This window comes from Hyperolius riggenbachi, chromosome 8 (genome assembly GCF_040937935.1).
Source record: "Hyperolius riggenbachi isolate aHypRig1 chromosome 8, aHypRig1.pri, whole genome shotgun sequence".
NCBI lineage: Eukaryota > Metazoa > Chordata > Amphibia > Anura > Hyperoliidae > Hyperolius > Hyperolius riggenbachi.
This window is the reverse complement of record NC_090653.1, coordinates 42374320-42395156: the sequence shown is the minus strand read 5'-3', so window position 1 is coordinate 42395156 and position 20837 is coordinate 42374320. Positions and strand designations below refer to the sequence as shown.

Sequence of the window (20837 nt, the reverse complement as noted above, 5' to 3'; positions counted from 1 at the left end):
TTGCTACGCCCCTGATCCCCTGCGGTACCAAAGAATGTGTTATACAGCGGTGGCCAGTCATAGCTCACTCACCTGGACCCCTGTGCATGGGCCGTCTGACCCACTGCCAGGAGCAGAGCCGCCCACACAGACGTGGCTGAGGACACCATCTTCTCCTGCTGGGAAACATATCACAGTTACTGCTAGCATCATTCTTTATAATGTATTACTATTATTTTTAATCTTTTACATTTCCCACTTCATCTCTTTCTCTGTGTTTGTTCCTTTTTGTTTTCCAATTTTGCCTTCCAGTCCCCTCTCCCAGGCTTTAGCTACATACTAGATTATACTCAGTCAGGGCTGCCTATAGATACCACCTTGGCTGAGAATCTGACTGTTATGCATCTACCATGTGTACAGCAGCCCACAGACTTCACCTAAACATCCGGCATGGCACATGTTGAGCGAACCCCGACTACCAAGCAGCCTCCAATTGCATTGTTCCCCCCACCGACCCCACAGGAAAGCTGTTCCATTGTGTGCTGCCAATTGTCCCCCCACTCCTCTCCATAGCAACAGGCATGTTAATAGCCTGCAGGACAGCCTTGTACAGCATTGGGCCCTGAACTGTCACTCGGGGGATCCCACGCAATCCTTGTCTCATATATCTTATCAGTTTTGCCCAGTGTCGGAAAAACTGAGGAAATCCACCTGCTGGCCAAGCAGCAGTAACCCTGTGTTATCACTCCCAATAGAAACTTGCAACAAGTCTTCACTGTGAGCAGCAACATCTGTTTACTGCTGCTTGGCCAGCAAGTGGATTTCCTCAGCTTTTCCAGCTCTTAGTCCGACACTGGTTTTGCCTGCTGTAAAACTGAATCAGCATGTGAGCAGGTGTGGGCTGCAGGTGAGAGGGTTACATTACCTCTGTCACTGCCTCTCACTAATGCGCTGCATGCTGCTCTCCACCTTCTTGACACTTCCACCTTCACAACCAGAAGTTAAACTTTGAGGGCAGAAGTGTCAGGAAGATGGAGAGTGGTGCGCAGCACATTGGTAAGAGGTGGCAACATAAGTAAGTTAACCCTCTTTTCCACGGCCCCTATTCGCTCACATGCTGGGACAGTTTTGCTTCTCACAAAACTGTTCTCAGTCATTCCTACTGTTGATATACTGTATCAGATAGTAAAGCAAAGCATGTGTGAAAAGAGATAACGTTTTCTGGACACATTTTCTGGTACCCCCAGAAAAGATCATAAATAATTGGAGTTATTTTTCAGACTAGATATTTTCTTTAATTAGCATCACATGACTCCAATTCAGCCTGTTTAACCTCCCTGGCGGTCTATTAAAACCGCCAGGGGGCAGCGCAGTACTTTTTTTTTTAAATCACGTAGCTAGCTTAGCGCTAGCTACATGATAGCCGCTGTGCTGCGGCATCCCCCCCACCCCACCAGCACGGGCTTACCGCCAGGGAGGTTAAAAGACAACTGGCAACTGATATGGTGGAGGTTTCCTGCCATATGTTTCTTTTTAAACAATGCACATTGCCTGGCTGTTCTGCTGATCCACTGCCTCTAAAACTTTTAGCCATAGACCCTGAACAAGCATGCAGATCAGATATTTGACTGAAGTCTGACTGCATTTGACACGTGTGCCACTCAGAACATAGACCAGATAAAGCAAAGGAGAGAGTTGTCTGAGGCGATCAGGAAGAAGAAAATTATAGACAAGCATGTGAAAGGTACAAAAAGGCTATAAGTCAAGAAGTCTAAGGACCAAGTAAACATAGCCAGCCTCTCTGGATGGGGTCCCAAGAGGACTAGGGCAGAAGGATAGTGAGGATGGTAAAAAGGCAAAAAAAAACCTTTCCAAACAGATACAAGCCAAACTCCAAGGTCAAGGTCCTTCAGTGTGAGATCCCACCATCCATTGCGATTAAGTCACAGTGGGCTCAATGAAAGAAGGCTCACATGGACTCCATTGTTGATAAAAAATAAACAAACAAAAAATAAATAAAAAAGCATGTGCTAAAAAGCATATTAACAAGGAACAATGGTCCTGGGAGAAAAAGGGGACATTTCACGGAAGCGCGTTGGGTTTGTTATCACCACTATCCTAGACATGCACAAAGCTTTTGGCGATGTGGGTGCAGAAATGTTTGAGCAGTGATCAGAAGAAGGAACGAGTTGAAATCTCCAAAGCTGCACAAGACTAGTTGCCTAGCTTAGCGACTCAGGAAGAAACCTGGCACCACATCTATGATGCCGAAACCAAGAAACAGTCACCGTGGAAAGTTGGATGAAGGAATCCTTTTTTTGCAGGACAATGCACCTGCGCACATGTCCAAAATTGTGGCTGCCAAATTGAACACCAATTGGTCCACCATCCCTCCTACTCATCTTAACAGGACTCTTAGGACTACTTTCTGTCCCCGAACTTGGAGATACATCTAAAGGGCCAACTTTTTGAGGACATTTCTGACATCATGCAGCTTAGAGCTGGTTTGAGGCCCAATCAAAGGACTTTCATTTAGGCTGGTTTCACACCAGGATGTTGTGTTTTAGGGGACGTTATGGTCGCATAACTTGCCCTTAACGCAACGCCTGGTGCTCTCTGCTGTGGACGTCAGAGTGAGCCGCGTTGTGCAGCTCACTCTGGCGTCCATGATGCGTACTCTTGGACGCATGCGGCATCACGTGGTCCCGCCCGGCCAATCGCCGCACAGAGCGGCCGCTCCAGGAAGTAAACACTGCACGTCACTGAGTGCAGTGAATATTAATTAGCCATGTGCCTGGCCGCTCTCCGCTCCTCCCCAATGTTACTGAGCATGTGCAAGCAGTCTAACGCGGCTCTGCCGCTTATAAAGTACTGCATGCAGTACGTTGTCTTATGGTGCAGCGTTACTAAGTAACGCAACGTGGGCACTGTGAACAGCCCATTGATTTTTCATTGCTGTGCGGTGGGGTGCGTTACAGGCTGCTCTAACGTGCGCCTGTAACGTCCCACTGTGAAACCAGCCTTAAACAGTCTAGAAAAGCAACTACACTGTAACAAGTGCATCAGTCCCAGGGGGAAATATGTTGAATAATTAGGTATGTCATAACTCTGGCTTTCTTCTTATTGGGGAAAGGAACTTATCAGCATCCCCTCGTATCGACTCCCTCCTCTTTTTCAGACAGATAGAATTACAGCATGAGGGTGATAGATATACTGTATAATGATGTATTGTTCTGGTATGAGCCATGTAGGCCTACGTGTTATCAGCTTCCTCTCTGTGTGTGACAAGTGACTTCATGCTATACACGGGGGTGCGACTCCACCTCTCTACACGGAGGTCTCTGGAGTAGACTATGCACTGCTGCAAATTACTTTATACAGTACAGTAAATAACAACCGTAACAGGAAACTTGGGCACAAGCGGCGATATGGAAGAAAGGGCCATTGATAGGCTATAATGATAAAAGCCACAATTAGCAGCAACGCAGGACATTTGGGCACCCGAGGCCGCGATTAATGACAATGATGGGCACCCAAGGCCTCGAATTGAGAGAGAGAAATTTGGGTGCCCCGAAGCTGTGAAAGCAAATAGCTGCAAATTAACACTGACATCTCCTGCTACACTTTACAGAGTACATAGCCATGTCACTGACTGTCCGCAGAGGAGCTTACACTCTAATCCTACCATACTCATAGTGTAATGTCCTCCCATATTATTATTATGTATTTATATAGCACTGACATCTTCTGCAGCACTTTACAGAGTACATAGTCATGTCACTGACTGTCCGCAGAGGAGCTTACACTCTAATCCTACCATACTCATAGTGTAATGTCCTGTCATATTATTATTATGTATTTATATAGCACTGACATCTTCTGCAGCACTTTACAGAGTACATAGCCATGTCACTGACTGTCCGCAGAGGAGCTTACACTCTAATCCTACCATACTCATAGTGTAATGTCCTGTCATATTATTATTATGTATTTATATAGCACTGACATCTTCTGCAGCACTTTACAGAGTACATAGTCATGTCACTGAATGTCCTCAGAGGAGCTAACAATCAAATCCTACCATACTCATAGTGTAATGTCCTTCCATATTATTATTATGTATTTATATAGCACTGACATCTTCTGCAGCACTTTACAGAGTACATAGTCATGTCACTGACTGTCCGCAGAAGAGCTTACACTCTAATCCTACCATACTCATAGTGTAATGTCCTTCCATATTATTATTAAGTATTTATATAGCACTGACATCTTCTGCAGCACATTACAGAGTACATAGCCATGTCACTGACTGTCCGCAGAAGAGCTTACACTCTAATCCTACCATACTCATAGTGTAATGTCCTTCCATATTATTATTATGTATTTATATAGCACTGACATTTTCTGCAGCACTTTACAGTGTACATAGTCCTGTCACTGAATGTCCTCAGAGGAGCTCACAATCTAATCCTACCATAGTTATGATCTAATAACCTACCATATTATTATTATGTCATTATAGAGCACTGACATCTACTACAGCACATTACAGAGTGCACAGTCATGTCACTGACTGTCCTCAGAGGAGCTCACAATCTAATCTCTACCACAGTTATAATCTAATAACCTACCATATTATTATTATGCATTTTTATAGCACTGACATCTCCTGCAGCACTTTACAGAGTACATAGTCATGTCACTGACTGACCTCAGAGGAGCTCACAGTCCAATCCCTACCATAGTCATAGTCTAATGTCATAAAATTGTATTACTTTGTAAAGTACTGCAAAATATGTCAATACAAAGTAATAATATTGTACGACACCAGAAACGAGCATGCAGCTAGTCTCGTCAGATCTGACAATAATGTCAGAAACACCTGATCTGCTGCATGCTTGTTCAGGGTCTACGGCTAGAGTAGTGGAGGCAGAGGATCAGCAGGACAGCCAGGCAACTGTTAAAAGGAAATAAATATGGCAGCCTCCATACCACTCTCACCTCGGGTTCACTTGAGCAAGTCATTGCTGGTTGTTTTTGGATGCTCCAGTCTGTGAACTATTTTATGACATAAGAATAGTAAACCATAGTAAGACAATATACTCTGTAAAGTGCTGCGGAAGATGGTGGCGCTATATAAAGACTAAATAATGATATTAATAACAATAACCCATATTGTGTTGTTTTTTGTTTTTCTTCAATATTATTTCATTTGTATGATGTCCTTTTTCTTTTTTCTTGCATGACTTAGAAATTTGGGGGGGAAGGAGAGGGGAGGGGGGAGGGGAGGGGGGCTCCGAATATCCGCTGTGAAATTTCAAACATTCACATTCTGTCAGTAACATTCGATGGGGGGGGGGGGGGGGGGGGGATTGTGGAAAAGATCAAAAACTTCACTCAGTGGAAATGAAAACTTCCTTATCTGCAGCTTTTTCCTCCTCTAACCTATATTTCCTGTGCTGTGCAATGTTAGCGCTTGGAAAGCCAGAAGAGTTCACCGCGGCGTGGAAACAATGGCGCTCTACGGACAGACGTGTGATAAATATAGGCCTCATCGGAAGATAAGCATGTGTGGGATTACATCTGAAAACCATCCAAACCAGTAACAAAAAAAACATAGGCGGTATGCTGAAAATGTTACTATGTAAATACCTGAAGCTAGAGGGATATGGAGGCTGCTATATTTAAAGGATACCTGAGGTGACATGTGACATGATGAGATAGATATGGATATGTATACTGCCTAGCACACAAATAAATATGCTGTGTTCCTTTTTATCTTACTCTGCCTGAAAGAGTTAAATATCAGGTATGTAAGTGGCTGACTCAGTCCTGACTCAGACAGGAAGTGACTACAGTGTGACCTTCACTGATAAGAAATTCCCTTTTTTATCTCTTTCCTGCTTTCAGAAGCCATTTTCTGCTAGGAAAGTGTTTTATAGTTGGAATTTCTTATCAGTGAGGGTCACACTTACATACCTGATATTTAACTCTTTCAGGCAGATAACGAAAAAAAGGAACACAGCATAGTTATTTGTGGGCTAGGCAGTGTACATACATATGTCTATCACATCATGTCACAGGTCACTTCGGGTATCCTTTAAGTCCTTTTAAACAATGCCAGTTGCCTGGCTGTCCTACTGATCAGTAGTGTCTGAATCACACACCAGATACAAGCATGCAGCAAATACAGTCAGCCTTTAACCTGGGAATACACCATACGATTTTTCAGCAGATAGATGGTTCGATAGATAATTTCCGACAGGTCCGATCTTATTTTTGTACGTTTTTCTGATAGATTTCTCATAGAAGTGAATGGAAATTGATAAGAAAAATCGATTGGAAAATTGAGTTAAAATAAGATCGGCCAATGTATCGACCAAATAAATCTCATAGTGTATTCCCAGCATTAGACAGAGCACCTGATCTGCATATGCTTGTTCATGGTCTGTGGCTAAAAGTATTAGGGCTCAGACACATTAGCGCTTTTCTGAGCTTTCAATACTGGCAAATCGCTCATGAATCGCTACACATAGCCATTTGTGTGGGATTTCCAATGACTGCAAACTGTAAAATAAATTATAATAATTTCAAAGGAAGAATCAGAATTAAAATTGCTAATCGCAAATCGCTATCACAATCGCTGACAAAAAGCTTACACTTTTTAAAATCGCTATCAAAATCGCCGTAAAACGCTCATGAAAATGTTTACAAAACCCTAATGAAAATGCTAGAGATTGTGATAGCGATTTGGGATTTGTAGTGGGTTCCAGGCCTCAGAGCTTTTTAAAAATCACGCAATTTTACAGCAATTGCAATTTTACCGCAATTTTAATGTAAGTCAATGGGATCATTTTTTAAAAAGCTCTCAGAAAGCTCAGATGGCCCAAAAGCGGTCAGAAAATTCCTTATGGTGTGTGAGCCCTTAGAGGCAGAGGATCAGCAGGACGCCAGGCAGTTGGTATTCTTTAAAAGGAAACAAATATGGCAGCTTCCATATGCCTCTCACTTTAGGTGTTCAGGGAACCTGAAGTGAGATATGGAGGCTGACATATTTATTTCCTTTTAAAGTGAACCCGTGGTGAGAGTGATATGGAGGCTGCCATATCTATTTCCTTTTAAACAACACCAGTTGCCTGGCTATCCTGCTCATCCTCTGCCTCTAATACTTTTAGCCATAGACCCTGAACAAGCATGCAGCAGATCAGGTGTTTCTGACATTATTGTCAGATCTGATAAGTTAAGCTGCATGCATGCTTGTTTCTGGTGTTATTCAGACACTGCTGCAGCCAAAGTGATCAGCAGGACAGCCAGGCAACTGGTATTGTTTAAAGGAAATAAATATGGCAGCCTCCATATCCCTCTCGCAAAGATCACTCCATCCAAAATGTATATTTCTGTCATGAGTTTAATTAATACATCTCTCAGTGGCTTCGCTGGTAAAATCTCCCCAGTGGCTTTCCTGGCTCCCTCCATTTGTTGTGGCCGATATCATAATGTAAATGAGAGGAATGCAGAGAGGTGCCAACATTGAGAGCCGCAGCTGTAAGCAGGCAGACCTCCTGTGCAGCATCCATGGTGCGTTAGACATTTAAAGGGGAACTCCACATTGTCGTACACAGGCAGTCTTGGTAGTGTATCTAAGTGCAATGGATACACAATACCACTTAAGAGCATGGATTAAGATTTAATGGGGCTCTAGGCAAGGTAGTAGATTTGGGGCCCTCTTGTGGCTTTTTTGGTAAGCTGAAGTGGAGTGAGGTCAGAGAAGGTGGCAGGTGAGCCCCTTGACACAGACTAGGCCCCAAGCACATGCCTAGGTTGCCTGCTGGATGATCGTGCTGTGCTTCAGAGTGTCCAATGCAGTATCCACTGCCCCGTGACGCATACCAGTCTGTGGGATGATTATGCCGAATGCGTTGTGCATTGCCGAAGGACAACAGAGTAACCCAGGTACGGTGAAAACGGATGAGTGAAATATCCTTTGGGCCCGTTTCCACTAAGAAAGGATGCAATCGTGCGTTTTCAATCCGTTACAGCACATAGGAAAACGCAGGTAATGTTATCATTCTTTGATTTACAACTGTAACTGCGTGCATTGAAACGTTTTAAAAACGCATGCTCTTCTTGGAGCTTGCGGTTTACATTGATTTACATTATAACGCAAGCGTCGGACGATTAGAAGCTCCAGGGAGCATCAAAATGCAATGTACAAAAAAACGCAGTGTTAGATGTGAAAGGTAAGGTAAGTCTATGGACTTTCATTTTACCTTGGCCGTTGCGTCAAAACGCACAAAATCAGCCCTGATGTGAAAGAGCCCTAAAAAAAAAAAAAAAAAAAAAACAGCTCTGAGCAGCTCAAATGAGAAGAGGCAAAATGTTTGTAAAAGTTTCAAAAAGATTTACTCAGCAATGCGCAAAACGTCTTATTAGAAGTTAAGCATCTTAGTTTATTCCCCTCTAAGATAGCTTTTCCTCACCCGGGTACTCACAATAAATGGCCTAGGCACTGAAAAAAGGTACCATATTATACAGATAAGATGAGAACATGATTGGGAAAGATAACTCATGAGTCAGAGCAGAGATGAGATAACTCGCCAGATTATGTCACACACCAGCAGGAACCACGTGCATCTCTTTCGTGGATCAAGAGACAAAAAAGTTGCCCCCTCTGGAAAATATGCTGCAGATGCCCACAGTGTGGATGGATAGAGTGGATGGATATGCCCTATAAAGTGACTCACAAGCAGCTGGTCTGGCTCACATCTCATAGAGGAATGTAGATCAGTGGGATGCAGACATGAAACATGGATAATAAGACATTCTTATGCTGTAGAGGTAACAACGTCTATGCAGGGAATGGAGGGGATAAGCAGACCGAACAGGCAGGCAGGTAGAGGAAGACAGGGAAAGCAAAGGCAGGCAGGTAGTGGAAGACAGGGACAGCAAAGGCAGGCAGGTAGAGGAAGACAGGGACAGCAAAGGCAGGCAGGTAGAGGCAGAAAGGGACAGTGCAGAGACAGTACAGTGCAGACAGGCAGGTAGAGATAGACAGGGACAGCGCAGGGACAGTGCAGTGCAGACAGGCAGGCAGAGGAAGACAGGGACAGCGCAGGACAGACAGGCAGAGGAAGACAGGGACAGCGCAGGACAGACAGGCAGGTAGAGGAAGACAGGGACAGCGCAGGACAGACAGGCAGGTAGAGGAAGACAGGGACAGGACAGGCAGGCAGGTAGAGGAAGACAGGGACAGCGCAGGACAGGCAGGCAGGTAGAGGAAGACAGGGACAGCGCAGGACAGGCAGGCAGGCAGAGGAAGACAGGGACAGCGCAGGACAGACAGGCAGAGGAAGACAGGGACAGCGCAGGACAGACAGGCAGGTAGAGGAAGACAGGGACAGCGCAGGACAGACAGGCAGGTAGAGGAAGACAGGGACAGGACAGGCAGGCAGGTAGAGGAAGACAGGGACAGCGCAGGACAGGCAGGCAGGTAGAGGAAGACAGGGACAGCGCAGGACAGGCAGGCAGGTAGAGGAAGACAGGGACAGCGCAGGACAGGCAAGCAGGTAGAGGAAGACAGGGACAGCGCAGGACAGGCAGGCAGGTAGAGGAAGACAGGGACAGCGCAGGGCAGATGTACACTCACTGTGACAGCTCTGAATGTCCCTCGGAGTCACAGGCTGAAGAATCTCATACTGGACACTGGACAGAGGAGAGGGATTGTGAGAGAAGGAAACACACGCCCCTAATACAAATCCACAATGCATTACTGTGCCAAACCTCCCATTCCACACGCTAACACATGTCCTCAACACAGATACTGTGCCTGCATGGGCTACCTCCTGTGCAGTGCTAGGGATACCTCCTGTGCAGTGCTAGAGAGATACCTCCTGTGCAATGCTAGCCATACCTCCTGTGCAATGCTAGCCATACCTCCTGTGCAATGCTAGATATACCTCCTGTGCAATGCCAGGTATACCTGCTGTGCAGTGCTAGAGATACCTCCTGTGCAATGCTATGCATACTTCCTGTGCAATGCCAGGTATACCTCCTGTGCGATGCTAGAGATACCTCCTGTGCAATGCTAGAGATATACCTTCTGTGCAATGCCAGGGATACCTCCTGTGCAGTGCTAGAGAGATACCTCCTGTGCAATGCTAGCCATACCTCCTGTGCAATGCTAGAGAGATACCTTCTGTGCAATGCCAGGGATACCTCCTGTGCAGTGCTAGAGAGATACCTCCTGTGCAATGCTAGCCATACCTCCTGTGCAATGCTAGCCATACCTCCTGTGCAATGCTAGTTATACCTCCTGTGCAATGCTAGATATACCTCCTGTGCAATGCTAGATATACCTCCTGTGCAATGCTAGCCATATTTCCTGTGCAATGCCAGGTATACCTGCTGTGCAGTGCTAGAGATACCTCCTGTGCAATGCTACGCATACCTCCTGTGCAATGCCAGGTATACCTCCTGTGCGATGCTAGAGATACCTCCTGTGCAATGCTAGGTATACCTGCTGTGCAATGCTAGAGAGATACCTCCTGTGCAATGCTAGAGATACCTCCTGTGCAATGCTAGATACACCTGCTGTGCAATGCTAGTCATACCTCCTGTGCAATGCTAGATATACCTCCTGTGCAATGCTAGCCATACCTCATGTGCAGTGCTAGGTATACATGTTGTGCAATGCTAGAGAGATACCTCCTGTGCAATGCTAGATATACCTGCTGTGCAATGCTAGTCATACCTCCTGTGCAATGCTAGATATACCTCCTGTGCAATGCTACAGAAACCTCCTGTGCAATGCTAGAGAGATACCTCCTGTGCAATGCTAGATATACCTCCTGTGCAATGCTACAGAAACCTCCTGTGCAATGCTAGAGAGATACCTCCTGTGCAATGCTAGAGATACCTGCTGTGCAATGCTTGAGATACCTCCTATGTAATGCTAGCCATACCTCCTGTGCAATGCTAGATATACCTCCTGTGCAATGCTACAGATACCTCCTGTGCAATACTAGAGATACCTCCCGTGCAATGCTAGGTATACCTCCTGTATAATGTTAGAGATACCTCCTGTGCAATGCTAGAGATACCTCCTGTGCAAAGAGATACCTTCTGTGCAATGCTAAGGGCTCTTTCACACTAGAGGCTGCGGTAGAAAAGGCTGAAAGTCAGCCTTTTGCTTAACGCCAATACATAGCGTTTTCAAAGCGTTTTCAAAGCCTTTTGAAAGAGTTTTACAGCCCATATGAAAACGTCCTTTTTTTTTTCTTCTATAAAAATAAGTAAACAAGATAGCTGTAAAACGCTTTGAAAAGGCTATGAAAACGCTGAAGTTGGCGTTTTCCATTGACTATCATTGAAACGCCAACAGCCAACTTTGGCTGTTAACAGCCCTGAAAAAGCTCCTGGGAGCGTTGAAACGCAACGCTTCAAAACGCCGAGTTAGATGTGAAAGGTAAAATGAAAGTCTATGGACTTTCTTTTACCTAGTAAAACGCCAACTTCAGCCGTGGCGTTAAAACGCCGAAAAATCCCTCTGGTGTGAAAGGGCCCTAAGGATACCTCCTGTGCAATGCTAGAGATACCTCCTGTGCAATGCTAGAGATACCTCCTGTGCAATGCCATGTATACCTCATGTGCAATGCTACGTATACCTCATGTGCAATGCTACAGATACCTCCTGTGCAATGCTACAGATACCTCCTGTGCAATGCTACAGATACCTCCTGTGTAATGCTACGTATACCTCATGTGCAATGCTACAGATACCTCCTGTGCAATGCTACAGATACCTCCTGTGCAATGCTACAGATACCTCCTGTGTAATGCTAGTTATACCTCCAGTGCAATGCTAGGTATACCTCCTGTATAATGTTAGAGATACCTCCTGTGCAATGCTAGAGAAAGAGATACCTCCTGTGCAAAGAGATACCTCCTGTGCAATGCTAGGGATACCTCCTGTGCCATGCTAGATATACACCTCCTGTGCCATGCTAGAGATACCTCCTGTGCAATTCTAGAGATACCTCCTGTGCAATGCTAGAGATACCTCCTGTGCAAAGAGATACCTCCTGTGCAAAGAGATACCTCCTGTGCAATGCTAGCCATACCTCCTGTGCAATGCTAGAGATACCTCCTGTGCAATGCTAGAGATACCTCCTGTGCAATGCTAAAGATACCTCCTGTGCAATGCTAGATATACCTCCTGTGCAATGCTAGAGATACCTCCTGTGCAATGCTAGCCATACCTCCTGTGCAATGCTAGAGATACCTCCTGTGCAATGCTAGAGATACCTCCTGTGCAAAGAGATACCTCCTGTGCAAAGAGATACCTCCTGTGCAATGCTAGAGATACCTCCTGTGCAATGCTAGCCATACCCCCTGTGCAATGCTAGAGATACCTCCTGTGCAATGCTAGAGATACCTCCTGTGCAATGCTAGAGATACCTCCTGTGCAATGCTAGCCATACCTCCTGTGCAATGCTAGAGATACCTCCTGTGCAATGCTAGAGATACCTCCTGTGCAATGCCAGGTATACTTCCTGTGCAATGCTAGACATACCTCCTGTGTAATGCTAGTTATATCTCCAGTGCAATGCTAGGTATACCTCCAGTGTAATGCTAGAGATACCTCCTGTGCAATGCTAGGTATACCTCCAGTGCAATGCTAGAGATACCTCCTGTGCAATGCTAGAGATACCTCCTGTGCAATGCTAGCTATACCCCTTGTGCAATGCTAGAGATACCTCCTGTGCAATGCTAGAGATACCTCCTGTGCAATGCTAGCTATACCCCTTGTGCAATGCTAGAGATACCTCCTGTGCAATGCTAGAGATACCTCCTGTGCAATGCTTAAGATACCTCCTGTGCAATGCTAGAGACACCCATAGATCCCAACTGTCCCTCTTTCAGAGGGACAGTCCCTTTTTGGAAGCCCTGTTCCTCTGTCCCTCTTTCCTCCTCATTTGTCCCTCTTTCAGGACTTTGTCCCTCTTTCTATCTAAATATATATATTTCTATACTAAAAATGGGTTTGATTGACTCTAAACTTTATTCCCATCCTTTAAATTGATATAATACTAATTTTAAAATGTTACTATGAAGGAAAATTAATCAGGATAGAAAGGACCAGTGTGGTTTGAATCATAAAACAACATATTTTTCGTATGAAATCTTTATGGTATGCGTGACTATGGGTGTGGTGGGGGCGTGGCCAGGGTTGTAACTGGGGCGTGGCTTAAGTGTCCCTTTTTCTCCTCTCAAATAGTTGGGAGGTATGGAGACACCTCCTGTGCAATGCTAGCTATACCTCCTATGCAATGCTAGGGATACCTCCTGTGCAAAGCTAGGGATACCTCCTGTGCAAAGCTAGGGATACCTCCTGTGCAATGCTAGAGAGATACCTCCTGTGCAATGCTAAGTTAAGGCTCAGAGTGGCAGACCAAGAAAAATCTTGGATAAACAGAAGCGACGAATGGCGAGAACAGTCAGAGTCAACCCACAGACCAGCACCAAAGACTTACAACATCATCTTGCTGCAGATGGAGTCACTGTGCATCGTTCAACCATTTGGCACACTTTACACAAGGAGATGCTGTATGCAGTGGAAGACTTTTCTCCGCCCACAGCACAAACAGAGCCGCTAAAGCACATTTGGACAAGCCAGCTTTATTTTGGAATAAGGTGCTGTGGACTGCTGAAACTAAAATTGAGTTATTTGGGCATAACAAGGGGTGTTATGCATAGAGGAAAAACAACACAGCATTTCAAGAAAAACACCTGCTAACTACAGTAAAATATGGTGGTGGTTCCATCATGCTGTGGGGCTGTGTGGCCAGTGCAGGGACTGGGAATCTTGTCAGAGTAGAGGGACGCATGGATTCCACTCAGTATCAGCAGATTCTGTAGACCAATGTCCAGGAATCAGTGACAAAGCTGAAGAAGCACTGGGGCTGGATCTTTCAACAAGACAACGACCCGAAAACACTGCTCAGAATCCACTAAGGCATTCATGCAGAGGAACAAGTACAATGTTCTGGAATGGCCATATCAGTCCCCAGACCTGAATATAACTGAAAATCTGTGGTGTGAGTCAAAGAGAGCTGTCCATGCTACATGGAACCTACAGGAAACTTTTAGAGACTGTGATTTCTGCTAAAGGAGGATCTACCAAATATTGATTTCATTTCTTTTTGTGGTGCCCAAATTTATGCACCTGCCTAATTTTGTTTCAACAATTATTGCACACTTTCTGTAAATCCAATAAACTTCATTTCACTTCTCAAATATCACTGTGTGTGTCTCCTATATGAAATATTTAACTGACATTTTTTATCGTAGCAACCAACGATTTATACAGGAAAATAATCATGACGATCAAAGGGAAGGTTCAGGGACGCTAAAAAAAAAAAAAGAAAATCCACATCCACTTACCTGGGGCTTCCTCCAGGCCGTGGCAGGCAGGAGGTGCCCTCGGCGCCGCTCCGCAGGCTCCCGGTCTTCTCCGGTGGCTCATCCGACCTGGCCAGGCCGGCGGCCAGGTCAGGCTTCTTGTGCACTCCAAAATGCGCCTCACGGCGGTGTGCTGACGTCATCGGACGTCCTCCGGGCTGTGCTGCGCAGGCTCAGTAGTTCTGAGCCTGCGCAGTACAGCTTGGAGGACGTCCGTTGACGTCAGCGCGCCGCCGTGAGGCGCATTTTGGAGCGCACAAGAAGCCCAACCTGGCCGCCGGCCTGGCCAGGTCGGGCGCGCCACCGGAAGCCTGCGGAGCGGCACCGAGGGCACCTCCTGCCTGCCACAGGCTGGAGGAAGCCCCAGGTAAGTGGATGCGGATTTTTTTTTTTTAACGTCCCTGAAACTTCCCTTTAATAACGTTGCCCAAACTTTCGCATCCCACTGTATGTGTAGACCAGCCTAAAAAGCACAACCCAGCCTCCCTCCCCCCCTTCCCCCAAATACTCACCGAGCCTCCAGTGGTATCTTGCAGCCAGGCCTGGATTTACCTCACAGTAGCCTATAGGCACAGATGTCCTGGCACCTTAGATTTTGCCCTCCATGAACCTACAAACCTCTGCCAAACTGCACCCCAAGTGCGCTGGCTGTCCCCGCTGTCACTTCCTCCTTACGTCCCTTGCCTGTCATAGGTAGCTTCAGGTGCCAGTGCCACCAAGTATAAGGTAGCCTGAAGTACCCTCAATATTAAGTAGTAAGACGTGCCCCAAATTATTAGGTAGCTAGAAGAACCTAAGTATTAAGTAGCTAGGGTGCTCCTGACTGAAGGGAGATCCTGTCAGTGGAATGCCGAGAGCTGCGTGACTAACCTCTCACTTAAACTCTCATCAGGACTCTGCATCGGGAAGGAGGGAGGGTAGTGAGCCGCCTTTCCCTCATTAAGCGCCTATAAGCATGTGCCTACAGTGCCTTATGGTAAATCTGGCACTGCTTGGTTGCTCCTAGTGGCTTTACGGCTTCCCCCGGCACAGAAGCCGGCGTGTCACCTGACCTGCATCGTCGGACTTGCGTGGCCAGATGCCGGAAGATGCTAAGAGCAAAAGGAAGGCTGCCAGATGTCGCTGGAGGCTTGGTAAGTATTTAAGAGCCTGCAAACACCCCAAAAACAATGTCCCCATTATCCCTCATGCATGCCAGTTAGTTGAGACTTCCAGTTGCCAGAGTTCCAGATAACGGGGACTCTGCTGCATAATTAGTCAAAAATGATCAACTCTGTTCGTGATTTTGTAAAAACAGGACATTTTAAAGTGGATCCAAGATAAACTTTTACTCATTGCATAATTGTGTTCATTTCATATAGTTTATAGGGCATTCCTCAAGCCAAATACTTTTTTGTTTTAATACTCTAATTCCCTATAAACTAAACAAGCCTCGCCAACAGCTTCTCCAGAGAGCCTTGGCACTGTAGCAAGGGCTTATGGGAGCTCAGTCTGGGCAGGAGGAGGAGGAGGTTACTAGCCAGAGAGAGGGGGGGAGGGAGGAGGAGAGGGGACTGAATTTGGCAAGCTGATACCATCTCCAGCCCTTAGCCTGTGACAATGTGACAAACAGAACATGGCTGCCCTCATTGTATCGCAGGAATAAATAATCATCAACTTTTGAAGCTGTATGCAGCTAGATTTGCTCTGTAAACTATCTAAACTTTAGATAAGATATATAGACAAGTTACTTGTTATAGTTAGTTTTTCATCTCGGATCCGCTTTAAAGAAAACCTGTAACTAAAAAAGTTTCCCTGGGGGGGTTGCAACAAGTATAGACCTGGCGGCTGCTGACTCGCAGGGGGTGTCTGCAGCCTCCTCTCTCCCTGGCTCTCAAGTGTTATCCGTTCCCTTGGCATCTAGTACGCCGGGAACGGTGTTATCTCCAGCTCATAGGGTTTCTGTCTTTATGCGGGCAGAAGGCGCGTCAGCTGACCTGCCGGTCGGCTGACGTCACTGCTGACTCTCGCCGCTCGGATTTGCAGGTTCCGAGGTGGGAGTGGCTGGGAGCGTGTCTCCGCTTCTTAAGCCTCCAGTCTTCATTCATTCTCTGTCTGCTGTTGTGAATACTTTGCGTTAGCGCTCAGACCTTAGACTAGTTCCAGGTGTTGAAACCAAGGACTTCACCAAGACTAGGATTATTGTTACATTGTTTTGATTACCTGTGTATGATTCTGGCTAGACCTCTGACCTTAACGTTTCTGTACTTCTGCCTATCTGACTAGTTGCTGAACCTCTGCCTGATTACTCGTTATTCTTCTGCCTCACGATTCTGTACTGATACTTACCTCTCTGTTGCCAAACCTTGCCTGTCTGACCTCTCTACTCACCAGTGGGCCCTCACCACTGGTGAGGTGTTATTTACTCACCAGCTCCTCTGGTGAGGTGGTTCCTCATTGCTCAGTTGGTGACTGATAGCACCTTTCAAGCTCCTCTGGAAAGGTCTGATCAAGTCCATACAGTCACCTATTTTACTAGTACCTTGCCAGCTCCTCTGGTGAGGACTAGTCTGTATATTTCTGTATTCTTTGTTAGTACCTTTTCCAGCCCCTCTGGAGAGGTCTGTGTTATAGCAAACTTGTAGTTCTCAGTTCCTTGCCAGCTCCTCCGGTAAGGACTAGTTACACTATTTCTGTACTCTCATTGTTAGTACCTTTTCCAGCCCTCTGTAAAGGTCTGTTCTAATCTATACAGTCAGTGTACTGATAGTACCTTACCAGCTCCTCTGGTGAGGTCTCGCAAAACTATTAAAGTTACGGTTGCACCAAAACACTACTCACACAGAATATTTGCCAGCTATACTTGTATTATTGGTGATTCTGCAGATCACCACATAATCAGGTATAGTGTCTGCATTATTGGTGATGCTGCAGATCACCTAATAATCAGACGTCTGAGTTGCAGCACCCAACCGTTACAGGGGTACTCACCTCGGGTGGGGGAAGCCTGCAGATCCTATCGAGGCTTCCCTCGTCCTCCTGTGTCCCACGGTGGTCTTGCTGTGCCCCTCCGAACAGCAGGGATGTAAATATTTACCTTCCTGGCTCCAGCGCAGGCGCAGTATCGGCTCTCCGCTCGGAGATAGGTGGAAATAGCCGATCGTTGTTGGGCCGCTCTACTGTGCAGGCTCAAGTCTCCTGCGCCTGCGTAGTAGAGCATACCCGACAGAGACCGGCTATTTCCGCCTATCTCTGTGCGGAGAGCCGCAACAGCGCCACCCACTGGAGCCAGGGAAGGTAAATATACCAAGCATTGTTAAGCTTGTCGAGGCAGGATTGTGGGACACTTCGGGGGAGCCAGAGCTGGACTGCCTGCGGCTGCAGGGGAGGGGGAAGCCTCATTGGGACCATGAGGCTTCCCTCTCCCGAGGTTAGTACCCCCAGGGGAACTTTTTTCTATTACAGAGTCTCTTTAACACATTTTTGGAATGCCTGGAGGATGGAGGAAACCATATTAAAAAAGAAGACATGGCCTTTAGGTGGACGTCTGGTTACCTTTCCTAATTGGGACACCTAGTGATGATCGTAATCAGCTAATCACGATTATGCAAAATTATGCGTACATTTTTGCAATTATGCCTATACATAATTACAAATTGCTAATTAATTTGATTTTGTATTATCATTCGTAATTACGCATGAATTTACGTGTAATTTTGTGCCAACTTTGGTGGTGAATAGCAAAGCCGACATACAGTACATGCTATTGCTACCAGAATTGTTACATATGTTAAAGAGTAACTGTCGGGCATAAAATCAAAAATCAATTCTTTATTTTTATCTGGTAAACTAGTAATAAGCATGCTAACCAGGCAATCCAAAAGTTAAAATCTCTATTACTTTTCTTGTTTATAAATGATCATTCCCCAGTTTACCTGACTCTTATTTGGTACGTTGCCGCACAAATGAAGTTGCAGGGCATGCTGGGTTGTCCTTTTTTTGCTTATTTCCCCTCAGACTTAACTAATGTACAGAAACAAAAAATTACAACCCAGCATGCCTTCCAACTTCCTTTGTGCGGCAACGTACCAAATAAGAGTCAGGTGAACTGGAGAATGATCATTTATCAACAAGAAAAATAATAGAGATTTTAACTTTTGGATTGCCTGGTTAGCATCCTTATTACTTGTTTACCAGATAAAAATAAAGAATTGATTTTTTATTTTATGCCCGACAGTTACACTTTAAAGAGAATAATGGGTACAAGTTAAAAAAAGAATTGTTCAAAAAGACCTTGTAGTTTTTTGAGAAAATCTTTCATTTTAAAAATATAAAGGAAAATGTTTTTTAAACTCAGAAAAAATGACAGTTTAGAAACCATTTTTCTTTGTATATTTTAAATCGATTTTCTCAAAAACTACAAGGTCTTTTAGAACAATTATTTTTTAGAATTTTGGTAGCAATAGCATGTATGGGGTCTTTGAAATACATCGCCAAAGTCGGCACAAAATTACACGTAAATTCAGGCGTAATTACAAATGCCTACAATTACATACAACATGAATTACGCTTTTCCCCAAAATTTCACATTACGATTACAATGCGTACTTGCAAAGTACAATATGTAATTACGTATAGACGTAATTTCTTCTCATCACTAGGGACACCAAAGTGGCCAGAACCAGTTCTGCATGGGCCCCCAGAAGAAGTTTGGCCACCATAAGCCTCCCATAACAGTGCAGTCTGCTGAAGAGCGAGACCACTATAATGTCCGGTGAATACAGAGTGTTTTCCCAGCAGGACATCTGCAGTATGTCCATAATAGTGACATGCTGGTATCAGTGTGTCCCTTCCCTGCAAACACCGGCTATCTGGAGGAACACATCCTCTTCCAGTCCTTTGTCATGTCAAATAAGCATGAAAGGGAAGAGCTCTCACTGCTGATACCACGTCTCACACAGCTGATCTTCATTCAGACCAGATAACCACAGAAACATGCCAGTTTCATGTGAAAGCTGGAGAACTGCACTGTCAACACACGCTGGACCTGAGCCTCTTCCAGGGGTCTCCAAACAACTCCACTCAGGAGATCATCAATCATCCAGGAAACCAGGACTGGAGAACCAAAGCACACGTCAGGCCTTGTTCACTAAGTCTCCTCCAGAGGTCTCCAAACATCTTCCAGTCAGGAGATCATCAAGTGATCCAGAAAACCAGGACTGGAGAACAAAGCACACTGACTAGACTGATTCAGTGAGACACCTCCAGAGGTCTCAAAACATCTCCAGTGAGGAGATCATAAGTCATTCAGAAAATCAGGACTGGAGAACCAAAGCACACCGAGTGGGCTGAGACTCCTCCAGAGGTCTCCAAACATCTCCAGCGAGGAGATTATCAAGTCGTCCAGAACACCAGGACTGGAGAACCAAAGCACACACCGGACTGATTTACTAAGCCTCCTCCAGGGATCTCCAAACATCTAAAGTCAAGAGATCATAAGTCATCCAGAAAACCAGGACTGGAGAACCAAAGCACACCACCTAGAATGATTCACTGAGACACCTCCAGAGGTCTCCAAACATCTTCAATGAGGAGATCATAAGTAATCCACAAAAACAGAACGGAGGATCCAAAGCACACGCCAGGCCTGATTCTCTGAGAGACCTCCAGAGGCCTCCAAAGATCATAAGTGATACAGAAAACCAGGACTAAGCCTCATGCACAGGTCTCCAAACACCTCTACTCAGGATACCATAAGTCATTCAGAAAATTAAACTGAAGAATTAAAGCACACCTATTAGACTGATTCACTAAGACACCTAAAGAGGTCAAACATCTCCAGTCAGGACTCAGGAGGTCATCAAGTGATCCAGAAAACCAGGACTGGATTGTTTTTGTCTTTAATTCGGTGATTGACATACTAATATTTAGAGTTGATGTGAACTTCATGTTCATTTTAGTTTGAAAAGTTTTCATTTGACGGATACACACAACCAAACATGCAGCCTTGACCCCTCACAAAGATCTATTATATAAGAACACTGAATGGGAGATACACATAACAAAAACATTATATTGGTTTCCCTACACTAGGGGTGGACACATAGAATTTCTAGAGCTAAAATTGCAAGCTACCGTACATATTGGCTTAGTGAAGCAATCGTCATTTTCATTTTAGTCATATAACTCAAGGTCCAACACCAATAAAGAAAATGCAACCTATGGGCATTATGGCCCATATGCAATTAACGTTTTCTCCTAGATGTTGTGTTCATCTATTATTAATATAAAGCCTTTAAAACCACCAGCAAGCAAGAAAATACTCAAAATAATTTTGACAGTTATTTTTCACCAACTTTTTGATACTTTTTTTTTTTTCAAACACAGGAGAAAAAGTTTAATGCATATGGGTCACT

General features: G+C 45.1%; 1 protein-coding gene across 7 annotated transcripts in view; it reads right to left on the bottom strand.

Annotated features, from left to right (window-relative positions):
- Window positions 1-20837, bottom strand: part of EGFL8 (EGF like domain multiple 8) — a 309298-nt gene that overhangs the window by 20795 nt on the left and 267666 nt on the right. For 3 of the 7 annotated variants that reach the window (XM_068250299.1, XM_068250297.1, XM_068250300.1), the window contains exons 2-3: window positions 9629-9684; window positions 73-155 (exon numbers count right to left, since the gene is read on the bottom strand). In XM_068250299.1, coding sequence (XP_068106400.1) covers window positions 73-149 — 77 coding nt within the window. In that variant the 5' untranslated portion in view covers window positions 150-155; window positions 9629-9684. Of the gene's footprint in view, window positions 1-72; window positions 159-9628; window positions 9685-20837 lie in introns of all 7 variants that reach the window. The other 4 variants (XM_068250303.1, XM_068250302.1, XM_068250301.1 and 1 more) reach the window with 3 other exon arrangements.